Here is a 14,553-nt window from a genome sequence, read left to right as displayed (position 1 = left end):
AGAATTTTGAGGAAAAAAGTGAATTTCATCCATTTTGGAATAAGGCTGTAACATAAAATGTGGAAAAAGTGGAGTGCTGTGAATACTTTCTGGATGCACTGTAGTCAAAGGTGGTAGGGGAGAAATTAGGTGAATCTCTGGACATGTTCCCTTTGAGTCCTCATCAAATGTAACATTCATTAAGGGCTTGGCGAAAATCTGCAAAAATGCCTCATGCTGTGTACAAATCTGACTCAGTGCTGTTACAACAGCAAATGTGGGCCCTATGAAATACTAATGTGTAGGAGCTGAATATTAACACAAGCAGCATATTTGAGATTCTGAAAAAGATCTGCTGATGCTGAATCATTAAGTTTGACTTTGAAAACACAGCACTTCTTATATATATTACCAATCAAATGTCAACTGAATGGAAGTGTGTTCAAACTTTTGACTGGTAGCGTATATCGAAGAAAAAATATGTGAGCGTTTCGTTTGTACTTCAGACATATCTGATAACCTTCAGGGGTGTCGAGTACGTCTGTGAAACCATGATATCATGACCGACAGGAAAAGGCTTTCTCTGTAAAATCTGATATGTGCATTAAAGTATTCAGTGAACCTTTATATCAAAGGGCATAAAAGCCTTTGATATAGATGACAGCAACGTTCATATGTTGAGCATGGGGTGAATATGAATGAACAATAAGATGTCACCTCTTCAGCCTTGAGGGGAATAAACACGCAAAAGACCACCTGAAGGACTTTCAAGCATTAACGCTTTAAAAATGTTCAGAGGAAGTCTTCTAGAAAATAAATACGCATCTAACCTTCCAAGATAAATGAGACACCTGTTCAGAAATACATTTCTATGAGGGGAAGGAAAAATCCTCAAAACCCGCAAGGATTTCATGGTTGATGAGCACTGCTGAGCTTTTGAGAGGAGCAGCTGGAAGGTTCACTGATGCCGAACATGGTAAACTGTCTAAAGCCTCAATTACCTTATTCACCAACTCGCATCACATCAGTATGACTCTCCTTGCTGATAAACTTTTTATCTTATTAACAGAGGGCATCTTCTTTAATGTCGAGCCTGTCCGCATCGATGATGGATTGCTGGACTGAATTGCATCCAGTCAGATAAACGGAGACATGTTTGAAATAGAGATGGATGACCAGTGCTGTGAGGTGTGCTACCCACAATTCCTCTGGACCTCGTCATCACGAGCAGCATGAATACGACTATCCCTTATAGGACAGTCACCATAGCAACTAAACTTACTATGCTTATGAAAACTAATAAAAAACAGCAGGTTCCTCCATTTGGGGAGGACACATCTCCTTGCATTAATTTAACATTGTTCGGTAAAAGAGCATGGTTTTTTTTTCTTCTTTTGTCAAATGTGCAGAAAATGAAACACACTGACCTTTGTGCATTTGTGGACAGAGGGTAGTGGAAAGAGGAAATTACTGGCAAGACAAGAGGGGAAGGAGCAAAAATAGAGCGATGGCAGGCAAACAACGAGCAGTGAAGTACTTACTTCCCTGTTAATCCGAATCTACAGGGTCCAAGGTCGAGGAAGTGGGGATGGGAGTAGAAAAAGAAGACATATAGGCTAGTTAATGAAAGAAGCTTTTGGTAAATGTGAGTTATGGTTACACACAGATGGGAAGAGCTGTGCGAGTGTGCGTGTGTGCTTTATGTGAGCACAGCAGGACCGCATTGTCTATAACAATTTCTGCCACAGTTTTTTTTCTGTTCAGTCTCTATATTTTATTTTCTATAAATACAATCTCAGGTTTTTTCCTTCCAAAAATGTCATTTTAATTTGTCACCTCCAGAGAGGAGTGCTGTTTTTTTTTAAAGCAGGATTAGAAACACTTTAATGAACTCTGTGAAAAGGGTGGGACTGGTCTGAAACAGAAGCTGTGAAATCTGGGAACAGAACTGAAAAACTGAAAGAGCAAGGATGTCCTAATGCAATTTTTAAAAAAAACACCAAAAGGTTAAAAAATGTCCACAGCCTTGGTCAGATATGTGTTTTAACCATTTCTCTTTTAAATTTCTATCAATCCATCCTATCTTCCACTACTTAGAAAGTCAAGTCCGGGATCACATGCTGGTTCTGCATGTTGCCCCATCCACCACACCATGGAACCACTCTAGATCCAGGATGACAACTGTCCAGGCAGGTAACTAGTCCATCTCCATCTCATGAAGGTAGTCATCTACTTACCACAGCCAGGTGAAACATAGGTGTCCCCTTGGCCTTCTCCTGCCACTACTGTCCTCAACACTGAGACTTCTGTGTGGTGCATCATGTAAGAGAAGAGTGTCACAAGGCCAAAATGTCATAGCTGATGTTCTCTCACAATGCAAATGATACATCTCCTCTGAGCTCCCTAAGTAACTTATTATTTGACACCACCAAAACATAGAACCACTCCTTGTCCTGGGTAGCAACTGCCCAAGTAGACAACCAGTCAGGCCACTTCAAGTAGCTGAGATGTCCCATCTTTGAGCTCCTGTAAGGATATTTCAAACGATTCCTTGGTTTGATAAGATACATAATCTCTTCACTATGTTCTGAGTCTCCCACAGGGTCTTGTCTCAGATGAACATGTTTGGAACACCTCTGAAGGTGACATACCCTATAGATGTTTGAATTTCTTAGCTGTTTTCTTAACACAAATTAGCTGTGGTTCAAACTGGGGGGTCCGCCCATATGTGTGAACCTAACCACAAGCCAAGTCAAGTCAGATCTGGGAACATGTGCGGATGTGCATCCGTAACACCATGGAACGACTTGGGCTCTGAATGGCAATCACACAGGCAGACAACCAGTCCCACGCCCACATCATGAAAGTAACCATCTATCTGCCACATCCAGGTGAACTATGGGCATCCCCTTGGCCTTCTCCAGCAACTAGGGTCCCCACCATTAGGGCACCTATGCAATGGATCATGCACAGAGAAATGCACCACATGACGAAAATGTCAAAGCTGACACTCCCTCATAATGCCAGTGATGCTTCTTATCTGAGTCTCCCAAAGCAGTAAAAGTAAAAAGACTGAAACAAAGTCATTCCAACAGTACCCAAGAATTCTCCAAAGAGACTAGTTTTCACCTTAGGTCATTGGCTATTGTCCAGGTTTCACAACAATACAGTAAGACAGGTAGGAGCAGGACCCTAACAACTCATTCTCCAGCAAAGGCATAGCCATCGCCAAACACCTGTGTCCAGCACCCTTACCATTCTCAAAGCTCTTCCAAGGCATCTATATCAAAGATGATGACCCAGAGACATGAATGTCACTGCAGAGATAAACAAATAACTGTACAAGTTCAATACTTTTGCTGTATGTAGATACACCTCTAAATGGATGACTGAGAGCTATGCATTCTTGGCTCACTTGTCACCCCAAAACTACGTGACACTAATGTTTCTCCAGTTTGCCTGTTGATTTCATAAGTCATTTTGCCCCAACTTTTGAACAGCTGAAGAAATTTAAACAATTTCAATTTGGGCAATAATTAACTCATAATCTAGGAGGAGCAATCTGCCATCTTGAATTGAGTGTAAAAGCCACCAGTGCAACATCAAGAACCAACACAATCCTGATATAATTATAACTCTCTTTCTGTAACCCTCCTGTTCTGTCCACCGGCAACATTTCCTGTATAATTGTTTTGTGAATTGTTTTGTAAATTGTGTCGGTAGCATGGCCCAAGCAGAGGGTCACCCCTTTGAGTCTGGTCTGCTTGATGTTTTCTTCCTCAAATCATCATTGGGGGTTTTTCCTTACCATTGTCGCCTGTGTGCTTGCTCTGGGGGTTGGTAAGGTTAGATCTTGTTTGTGTGAAGCACCTTGAGCAACTTTGTTGTGATTTGGTGCTATATAAATGAAATTAAATTGAAACTGAAGTCGTATCCCACAGCTGCACCATTACATATGTTCCATAAGATTCAAAAACATAAGTGTGACAAGCCAAAGCCCTAATGTATTCTAACACTAACCAAGGGCATGTTTGATTTTCTGATGAGAATCGTGACAGAGCTCTTACTTCAGTCATATGAGTACAAGGATCCCATAATTCCAGCAATACCTCCCACAAGACAATCCGAGCATAATTAGCCCTTTCTAAGTCTATGACGTACATGCAAACTGCGCGGTTGCAACGGTAAAGACGTAATTAACTGTGCTCTGGCTTGGACCGATTCCATCCTGTTCCTTCTGACTCCAAGGTTTGAATTCCATTCAAAATCTCCTTTCAAATGAAAACATTTCAGTGGGGCTTAGGAGTTACTCAAACTATTCTGTAGACCATTCACCAATATCCTCACTCAGGTCCTCAAGGTCACCTGTGTGATGTTCTTCAAATCTAGTAAAAAATGGTTTCAGTCATTTGTGCTACATTTGTGCTGCAAAAATGTTCAGTTGTGTTGCTTTCATTTGAAAGATATTAATAAAAGTTAAATGAAGTCATAAAACAGCAGAAAGCACCCCCTCTATTTGCGAAGATAATCAAAAATTGTCAGTTGTTTGTGCTAGAAAAAAATTCATTTGTGCTGCTATCATTTTTTTTTAACATATTTTAAAAAATGTAAGGTCATCAAAGGTCAGACAACCACCTATTAACACGCATTGTACCTCATTTCCAGCCCCGAATGGGGTTTTGGCAACACACATGTAGCCAATTGTTTGCAAAAAAAACAGCAATGGGAGACCAGCTTTAGATTATTGTCACAACAGGCACAAATGCAAGACCACAACATTAGCTCAGGATTTCCTGAAATATCGAATACATGAGGCCAAAAAGTGTCGCTCTTAAAGTAGACATGCATTGAAATAAATGCAGTCAGATCTTTGGACCAAAAAAATGACATATTTACACATACGATCCTTCTGAATGTAGGAAAGTAAATCTGCAAGTCCAGATCTGTCATTCAACGGAGAAATTAGTTTAAAAATGACAAATTTACAGCTAAAATTTAGCCCTCTGCAAAACTGTCAGCACATCCTGGACACTGCCGAGACGTCAGAGAGAAGACCCTATCCCAGCATACATTGCGCGCGCCAACTGTAATTTGTGGATTTACATCAGTTTGCATCTCTTACAAAAGCACCTTTTTATTGTCTTATACAGAAGGATCGAGTTTTTTTAAAACTTCATATTGTCCTTGCGGTACGTTTGGTGAGTACACATTTCTTTTATTGTTGCTTGAAAATGATTTTTGGGGACTTTTTCATACACCCATTTGATTGAGTGGTGTCGCATTGAAAATCTACTGTCTTTAGCCTCTGGTGTTACCGTCGCGGGGTACGGATGCGGGACCCACAAAGAATTCAAGTCATTAAAAAGATATAAATCTCTCTCAGCGGCCATGGAGCTCTGCGGCTCTGATTACCAAGACCGTGGAGCACTGCGGATTTTGCCGCAAGAAGTCTGTCCTTGGGGGCAACAGGTGTCACCGGCCGCTCCGCATCAAAACAGCAAGTGTAGTCTCTGGACTTGCTGCCAAGTTGGCCGCACCTCCATTCAGTAGACAGGGAGGTGGTGCTGGCTGCACAGCAGACACGAGGGCGGTGTGAGTGGCCCGCTGCGGCGTTTACCGAGCCCTCAGACTCGGTAAGCGCATCGGAGGCAGTGAGAGCAAGGCGTCGGAGAAGAACGTCGCCCGCAGTCGATGTCGCCGCTAATCTGAGCATGCAGAGCTGTATCTCGCATTCATTGCAGCTTACTTTTGGATGCTGAAACCAGGATGTGTATAACAGTAACATTACTAACAGATAAAATCAATTTCAATGCGGGATCGGACTGAAGGCGCAAGCGCTCCGTCTTCTCCCCGACGTCATGGAAATGACCTGGATGTACAAACTGTTTTCACGGAGGGCTAAATTTTAGCTGCAAATTTGTCATTTTTAAACGAAGATTTCTCCGCTGAATTACAAATTTGGGCTTACAGATTTACTTTACTGCATTCACAAGGGTCTTATAAATACATATCAGCTATTTCTTTCTGAGATCTGACCACATTTATTTCAATGCAGGTCTACTTTAAGCCTAAAATCTTTTGATACAATTATGGAGGATGGACATTTGACAATAGCAGTGCGCATTATAGACAATCCATGGCATGCACAAAACTCCAGTCACCTTTCATTGGCATTCCAAACCCTCCCAACTTGAGTGCTGAAGTCACCCAAAATAACAAGAGACTGAACAGCTGCTTGATGTGAACACACAAGCCTTAACCAGTATTTTCTTGACATGGTCATGAACACCCAGTTGCACATAAATGACCTAAATTCATTTTCTGCAAAAGCACCCAAAACAGTAACATGGGGGACCTACACCCCAAACCAACCAAGTGCCTCTCCCTTCAGAGAACTCCAAAAAAGTAAAGTCCTGTCCCTATTCAAGACTTGAATTCCACTTCGGATGTGACATTTATTTCAGGTCAACTATTACTACTGCATATTTATCCAGGAGCATTCAAGCTATGCAAATAGCTTCACAATTTCCCCATCAGTAAAGTGACCTTCTCTTTTGTAGCCAAGAATCAGCATGCTGATGTCTGACCTGAACTTACCCACAAAATGCTTTACACCTGTCACTTCTGTCTATCATTCCAGATGGCAGGCCATCACCTTGTCAAAATCACGCTACTTTTGGTACTTACCTACCATATACATCCCACAGATATACAAGAATGACAGAAGGAGACAAAAAATTTCTGTTAATTTACTATACAGTCAAGTATGGGAACATGCACTGGTGCCACGAATCGCAACATCCTCCACACCAAGGAACTGTCATGGGTCCTGGATGGCAACTACTCAGGCAGACAACTGGTCCATCCTCACATCTCAAAAATAAAAGGCTGTCTGGTGGAGCCAGGTGAAATGTGGGCATCCCCTTTGCTTTCTCCAGCCACCGGAGACCTCACCACTGAGGCACCTACATACTGGATCATGCACAAAAAAAACGGGCCTCATGTCCAAAATGTTGTAAGTGATGCTGCCCCATAATTTAAGTGATAACATCCGAGTTTGACCCAAAGTCAGTTCAGTGCTGCCCAAGGAACAGACAAAGTACCAAAGACATCCAGTCGTCGCCTTAGACCACTGATTAGCATTCAAATCTCAACCATACAATCAGACAGGAAGTAAGACTATATAATAATATAATATTACCCAGAACAAGAAGTCAAAATTTGTGAACATAAATAATATTATATTACTGTGATAATGTGCTTTTAGTAAAAAAAAAAAAATAATAAGCCTTCACTTGACAAACAAGGCTTACTTATTTTAAGAGTTAATTATTGCTACATTTTGTGTGTGTGTATTTAGAGTATAAGCACACAGTCACATGTTATGCCTGTCTATGTTCTTAACTCCTTTAAGACCCTATTACCCTTTAGATTCAGACAAAAGGAACAGCAATGAAGCATTGGACTGCTTGACATTTAAATAGGCACAGTAAGCTGTCAAACACAATAAATTTAAAGAAGTGTACAACCTTAAATAACATGGACCATAATCCTGTAAAGACCTCGCCTGGCATGAAATGAAGAGAATAACAACACCAAACATGCATTTTGTCACCTCTGTCTGATAATCAAATGCAATAATGTTTGAGGGGGAGGGAAAACTTTTCCATTTAACCTGTAGTTGAATAATCACAGGCTGTCCAAAATATGCTCCGCTGTGGCTAAATAGTTCATATTCAGCTTGCAGGGTTCCACCCTGTCAAGGAGCAACATCACTGACTGTGACACTGTAGTGGAAGCTGAGTGGTGTTTTTCCTCTAATGCTTGTACCTCTGTGCCCTGCACACTAATGGAGACCTTGACAATAGCTACATTGCTCACAGAAGGCCAGGTTTTAATGCCCTCATACTGTAATGAACTCTCTGAAAGCACTGCACCACTAACCAAGCCCCACAGAGAAATAAAAGAGCACAACAGCAGTGTAGTCTCAAGGATTTTGATGATACAATTTGTCCAAATGGAAGTATTTGTCGAGAATCAGGACATTTTTACATGTAGTCATTTGCTGATGTTGAAAATTCCATCTAGATTTTTGTTTCTTGTGTATATTAATCATGAAAATCATTGTTTTTTTCAATCACTTTATCAGACTTACTCAGACTGAGTACATCACCTTTCTATAGCCCCATATTTACATCACACTGTAGTGTCTTTTTGTGTCATAGTCACAACTGATTTGTGGCGTTGTCCTGAACTAAGCAAATTTCAGAAAAAAAAAAAAAGACAAAAGAAAAACACGTTCCACAAAACAAACAAGAATGCACTCAGAGAGCGCATACCTCCTCCAACGTCACATACCACTGAAAATGTCTTCTGGGTCCTGGATCCAAAATATGTCCCTGAACAAATTCAAAGTAAAATCCCTTTTCTAGGACATTATACTAATATACTTAATACAAAGCCTTGGACCGAACATCAATGTAGGTTGATATAAATATATTGTGTTGATTTTATGTGATACACCATAGTTCAAAATTGCTTGGGTGTATGAAGGTTTTGAGATGAAGGTACTTTAAATAGACTGACACGATTTGTTAATGATAAACTATTGTAGGCTTTAATGGTACATACATACGGGTTTATTAAAGTTATTCATGAAAATATCATTGCTAAGTAGAATATCAAGAACAGAAACCTCTCTATTCTTTAGATAAATAGATTTATTGAATGATCAATGTAATTTACAACAACAGTAAATAATATGTTTATGTTGCTGACATTAATGAGTGAAACCCCTCACCATCACACCATGTCATTTAGGTCCTTCAAATGTTTTTTTTTTTCTTTTTTCAGTAACATAGTTCTGGGAGCATTAGCATGACTAAAACCCTTCAGCTTCCGGGGAGCTTCACCCCCACAGACCCCCCTGACCTGGGCCCTCTTGACCTCTCATTTTAGCATTTTTCTGGATTTATGTCTTACATGCCTGGAAGCTCCTCACCATTTGACCATGTCATTACATCTTACAGACTTTTTAACAAAAACCCTTCAGCTTCTGTATGCAATGGGCGGGGATACCAGCGATCGCAACTTGATCACAGCAAAGGTCATTAAATTTGATTCAGAGAAATAAATTGACAGGGAACATGGCCTAGAATAAAATATTCTTAATTCTGTATGTAATTTTCACACTTGCACAAATATTCTCCTGGTGATTTAAAGAATATCGTCTCAACAGAAATCTGAGTGGCGAGCAAAGTGCCAATTTCATTCAATCAACAGTCAACAAGTAAATATAAGGCTTTACAGGAGCCAGCTGTGTCCAAAGTGCTTAACAGTAAAATCAAAGATTAGCAAAAATAAAACAAAGTTATTTTGTTTTGTTTTGCTTAAATTTAAATGTTTGGGCACTACGCACTACTTACTTTGAAATCCGAAACGCCTTTTCGGTTGGTCACACATCCTGGTACTTTTGTCTGTGAGGATTTAGCAATGTGCTTACCAACGGCAGCGCCTGATCTGATGCGGAAGCAAACCGGAAGTGATGTTGTCGCGACAGGGTCCTCATGGCGGATGGTATGGCACAGTGCCCACATTCAAAATGGTAGCACCTTCGGCCTCACTTGATGTTCAGTATAAGCTCACCAAACTTCAACAACACAACAGAGTTAAATGCTGGTATTCTTCTGGATCTCAGTTGCAGAATACATTCTCGATCACCTCCAAAACTGAATCACATTTTGCCGGAAATGATATCTCTCTGCTCACCAAATTTAATTGAAATCCATTCATTACTTCTTGGGTTATTCTGCTAACAAGACAAACAATAGACAAATAAACAGACAAAATCAGGTGAAACATTAGCTCAGATGCTCAAACTGACTCTAGAAAGGGCCAACAATGTGCAGGTTTTCTTTGCACTCCAGAGTAGAAGTTGGCAGTAATGCACCATTACACTGGTTGGCAACCACGATTGAAGGAAAAATAATAGGAAAGAAGAAGAAGCAGAAGAAGAACAACAAGTTACAAGCACAAGAACACAAAAAGTAGAACAAGAATATCTGATTGATGAGGAAGTTACGTATAAGTCTTAGACAACAAGTGAAATTAATAATTCATGCTCTCAAAATGAAAGACAACAAAGCTGAATAAAGAGACTGCATAAACTTCATATGCTCTTGAATAAAGAGAGGTAATAACCTTCATACTACTCAACACTTAATTTCTGTGCAGCCAGAAATAACTAGGAGGATGGGTTGGCCAACCATAAGGCTAACTATAACACTTTTAAAATGTATCATCGATTAAAAATTGAATGTCCATCATGCTGTCAAACTGAAAGACAACAAACTTGAATAAAGAGACTGGAATAACCTTCATATGCTGTTGAATAAAGAGCGGGAATAACCTTCATAGTACTCAACACTTAATTTCTGTGCAGCCGGAAAACAAGAGGATAGTTTTGCCGAAATTAAGGCTAACTATAATGCTTTTAAACACAGTGGCTTAGTGGTTAGCACTGCTGCCTCACAGCAAGAAGGTCATGGGATCGATTCCCACCTGTGGCCTTTCTATGTGGAGTTTGCATGTTGTCCCGTGTTTGCATGGGGTTCCTCCGGGTGCTCGGTTTCCTCCCACATTTAAGGACATACAGGTTAGGTGAATTGGAAACTTTATAATTTCCCAGGTCTGTCATGATTTGGGTTTTACCAGCTTTTATCTTCTTGGCTTTGTGTTTTTCAGTTACATTTGTTTATTCTCTTGCCTGGGTTTTTCTGTCTGGGTCTGTCTTTCCTGTCTGTCTCTGCTGGCTCTGGGTGGTGGGTGTTTCCTTCTGTCTGGCCGCACCCTCCTTCTGGTATGTTCCACGCACACCTGTTTCCTCTATCTGCACCTCATCACCTGGGTGTATTTAAGCTCCCCATTGTACCTTACTCCTTCGCCAGATTGTAGCGCCTTGTGCCCTTTCCAGCTCCATTTCTTGTATTTCCTTGCCTTGCTTTGTTTGCCTCATAGTGTTTTTTGACTACCAGCCTGTGTACCTCGACCACGCCTAAGCCTGATGTTTTGTTGCTGTTGCTTGTTTTGGACTGCCTTTCTGTGTACCGACTCCAGCCTGTTTACCGAGTAAACAACCTTAACTCCACTGAGCTGTGTACCTGCATCCTGCATTTGTGTCCAGCCCATCTTGCCTGTCAAACCTGATAGTACAATCTGGCCAACTATGGACGCAGCAGACGCAGACGCCTTCCAGCTGGCGGTACGTCACCACGTCAGCAGTTCGCTCAGCAAGAGGACCAGCTAGCCGCTCTGGACTCAGGGATCAGTGAGTTAGCCATGCGGCAGGCTTCCTTCATAGCCTCAGTGAGCTCTCAGATAGAGCAACTACTCACAACTATAAAGCATCAGGCTACGACCAGTACGACTCCCGCCGCCACACCACTTCCGGGTCCGTCGACTGCCCCGCTGGCTTCTGTACCTGAGGTCTGTAATCAACTCTCCCGGCCTGAGCATTTTTCCGGAGAGTCCGGGACGTCAAGCCATTCATTACACAATGTGAAACTTCACTTTGAATTAATGGCGTCAATGTTTCCATCTGAAAGGGCAAAAATAGCATTCGTCATTACTCACCTGACCGGCCGGGCTGCAGCATGGGCCACGACTGAGTGGAGCCGCGGTTCGCCATCTTGCTCCTCCCTGGCAGCCTTCACTCACGCTCTTGAGCAGGTTTTCCAGCACACCTCACTGGGGTGTGAGGCAGAACGTTCATTGATGAGGTTTAAAGCAAGGCAGCCGCCGGGTGGCAGATTACGCTATCAATTTTCACATCCTTGCCACGAAGAGCGAGTGGAACCCGGCGGCGCTCCAAGACATCTTCTTCTGGGGTTTGAGTGATGTCATCCAGGATCAGCTGGTGGTGATAAACTTGCCGAACGACCTCGATGAACTGATAGCAGTGGCTATCCGGACTGATCGCCGTCTGTCTGACCTCCCTCGCCGAAACAGCCATCATTCTGCCCAGCGAGTTCTCTCATCGTCGGATCGACCATCCACTTCCAGCCGCTCTGGCGGCAACGCTCCCACCCAGCACTGCAGAGAAGCCCATGCAAGTGGGACGGACACGCCTCTCTCTGGCGAAGCTGTGAGCCACGTCGAGCGGAAGGACTTTGTTTTTATTGTGGTCAGACAGGTCATGTTGTAACCCTCTGTCCAGTAAAGGGTGCCCCGGTGCAGCCAAGAATGGTAGTGCAGGTGAGTCAAAGTTCAATTAATACGTCATCTCAGAATGTTTTAACTGCCTCTTTTTTGTCTGACCATACCACCATAGAACGTCCTGTATTAATTGATTCAGGCGCTGATTCTAATCTCGTTATCTTCTGTTGCCAGGTCCCTCCACCTTAAATTTTATCAGCTTTCACCTCCACTGGTAGTCCATGCAGTGGACGGCCGTGAATTAGGCCAAATTGTGCACCGCACTCAATCTGTTCGCATGACAATTTTCGGCAATTATTCTGAACTAATTAGCTTTCATGTACTTGATAATATGACTCACTCTGTGATTCTGGGGCACCCTTGGCTACAACGCCATAGATCTAGTCTAGACTGGACTCAGGGTAAAATTGACGCATGGGGACCTTCTTCTGAAAAGTCTTGCCTGGCTGCACCCGTGGTTCAGTCAAATGCTAGCAACCCTGATCTGGATGGCGTACCTGCCTGTTACCATGATCTAGCGTTAGTCTTCAGCAAAGCTAAGGCTAAGTTACTACTGTTGTGTGTTGGGGTGTGTGGCTGGATGTTTTGGTGTTCTTTTCTTTTCTTTGCTCTTCAGGTGGCATGGAAACTGATTCTTCTGTGGAGAAGGTGCTGGCTGAAGAGTCCTCACCCTCATCAACATCATGTGAAGCACCTGTGACTGGTGCTCACATGCAACCTTAAAGACTTTCAGCTGAAGCAGATAATTGGATGGCGTTCTGCATTTAAGGCATGTGTGATTCAAGCAGAACTGCCGGGAACTCGACCTTGTGATGTTCGTTTGTGAGACGCTGAGGACCGTGCCTGGGTTTGACACATCGAGCCCGTGAAGCAAGGAAGGGTGAGGACACATGCTGTCAGCACACATCAAAGGTGATTAAGTGTTTGACTAATTGTTGATAGTAACTTGGTGTTTTGTTGCGCAGTGTACTTGAATTGTGGTGAGAGTTGTGCAGCTTGCTTCTCACTGCTGTGGCGTGCAGGATAAGTGATCCTCCACTTGTTGTGAGAAGCTGCTCATTTGCATAAAGTTAAAAAAGATACAGACTGAATGTGTGCTGATAGCGTGTGTCTTTTGAAAGATATTGTTGTAACTGCTGACTTACCTCACCTCTTCTTTGCTTCACAGAGAGTCGGTTTGTCGTGTCCACCTGGGGGGTGTTTGGCGGTGGTAGTGAGTCCAGGAACGCCGGGCTTGATCCTTGCGGGCGCTGGAGAGCGTGCCAACAGTCACTCCACCAGAGGGATGCTGTTTTTGTTTTTACACCTTTTATGCACAGTGGGGGTAATAAATATATTGTTTTTGGAACCGCTTTTCTGGTTATTTGTAGCGCTGGGTTCCGTCTGACGCAGGTCTGCTCCTCAACCACCGCGTCGACACATAACAGTAGTTCCCCGGCCATTCCATAATGGACCCAGCGGCAGAAGCGGTTCCTTTTGCCGAAAAAGTCAAGAACCACTTGAGAAAATATGGGAGCAATTACAGCATCTCGCAAACCAAATTAAACAACAGACGCCCATGTTACGGAGCTTGCAGCGCAAGCCGCTCCGCTTCCTGCTGCTCCAGCTGCGGCATCATCGATACTAGTGCAGATAACTCCGTCACCCAGAGATTCGGCGTCCGAACCGATTGTTTGTCGTCCGGAGCCTTGTGCGGTGATGCAATGTTCTCTGGTTTCTGCTCAGTCAGGTTGGAGCGCCGCAGCTTTACGAGGAATGTTTGTAGATGGGTTAAATGAGTCATTAAAAGACGAGCCGGCAGTCCGTGATGAGCCAAACGATTTAGATGAGCTAATATCGTTGGTGATTCGTCTAGATGATCGGATGAAGGAGCGTGGACGCGAGAGAGGACGCCCATCAGAGCGGGTTTTTCGTCTCGGGGCTTTCCCCGACACAATCTGGGCCGCCTCTTCTTCGCCCCACTGATGGCTCCTCCGACGGGACCCTCTGGCTCCTCCTGTTGACGAGCCCATGCAGCTCGACGAGCAGGAAATTCCTGTATTGCCCCGACACGTAAGCGTCAAGAGAAATAATGGTGACGTATCTCCAAGTGTTCTGGGACAGGCAAAATAACACACATAAAAAAAAAAAAAAATCTAGCACGAGTAAATGTTTTGTTTTCTTTAAATAGGGGTTATAATTGTATGGGGAGTCAGAGGCGTATCTGGTGGAGTGATTGTTATGCGGTTAGAAGTCCGCCTGGGCTCACTTAATCGTTAATTTTTTATGTGTTTTTAGGTATTTTCTGTTTGGGTTGTTGGGGTCCGTTTTATTTTGTTGTTTTTTATTTCTCTACATCCCTAACCCCAACCTCACTTGCCC

At 42.8% G+C, this 14,553-nt stretch overlaps 1 protein-coding gene across 2 annotated transcripts in view; it reads right to left on the bottom strand.

Annotated features, from left to right (window-relative positions):
- Window positions 1-14,553, bottom strand: part of ptprub (protein tyrosine phosphatase receptor type Ub) — a 700,336-nt gene that overhangs the window by 97,094 nt on the left and 588,689 nt on the right. Inside the window, exon 21 of one of the 2 annotated variants that reach the window (XM_034175133.1) lies at window positions 1,521-1,538. The exons of the other annotated variant lie outside the window; for it this stretch is intronic. Coding sequence (XP_034031024.1) covers window positions 1,521-1,538 — 18 coding nt within the window. The remainder of the gene's footprint in view (window positions 1-1,520; window positions 1,539-14,553) is intronic. 2 annotated transcript variants of the gene reach the window in all.

The sequence above is a fragment of the Thalassophryne amazonica genome, chromosome 7 (genome assembly GCF_902500255.1).
Source record: "Thalassophryne amazonica chromosome 7, fThaAma1.1, whole genome shotgun sequence".
In the NCBI taxonomy this organism is placed as follows: Eukaryota; Metazoa; Chordata; class Actinopteri; order Batrachoidiformes; family Batrachoididae; genus Thalassophryne; species Thalassophryne amazonica.
Note: the sequence above shows the minus strand (reverse complement) of the source record. Positions and strands in the feature narration are given on the sequence as shown.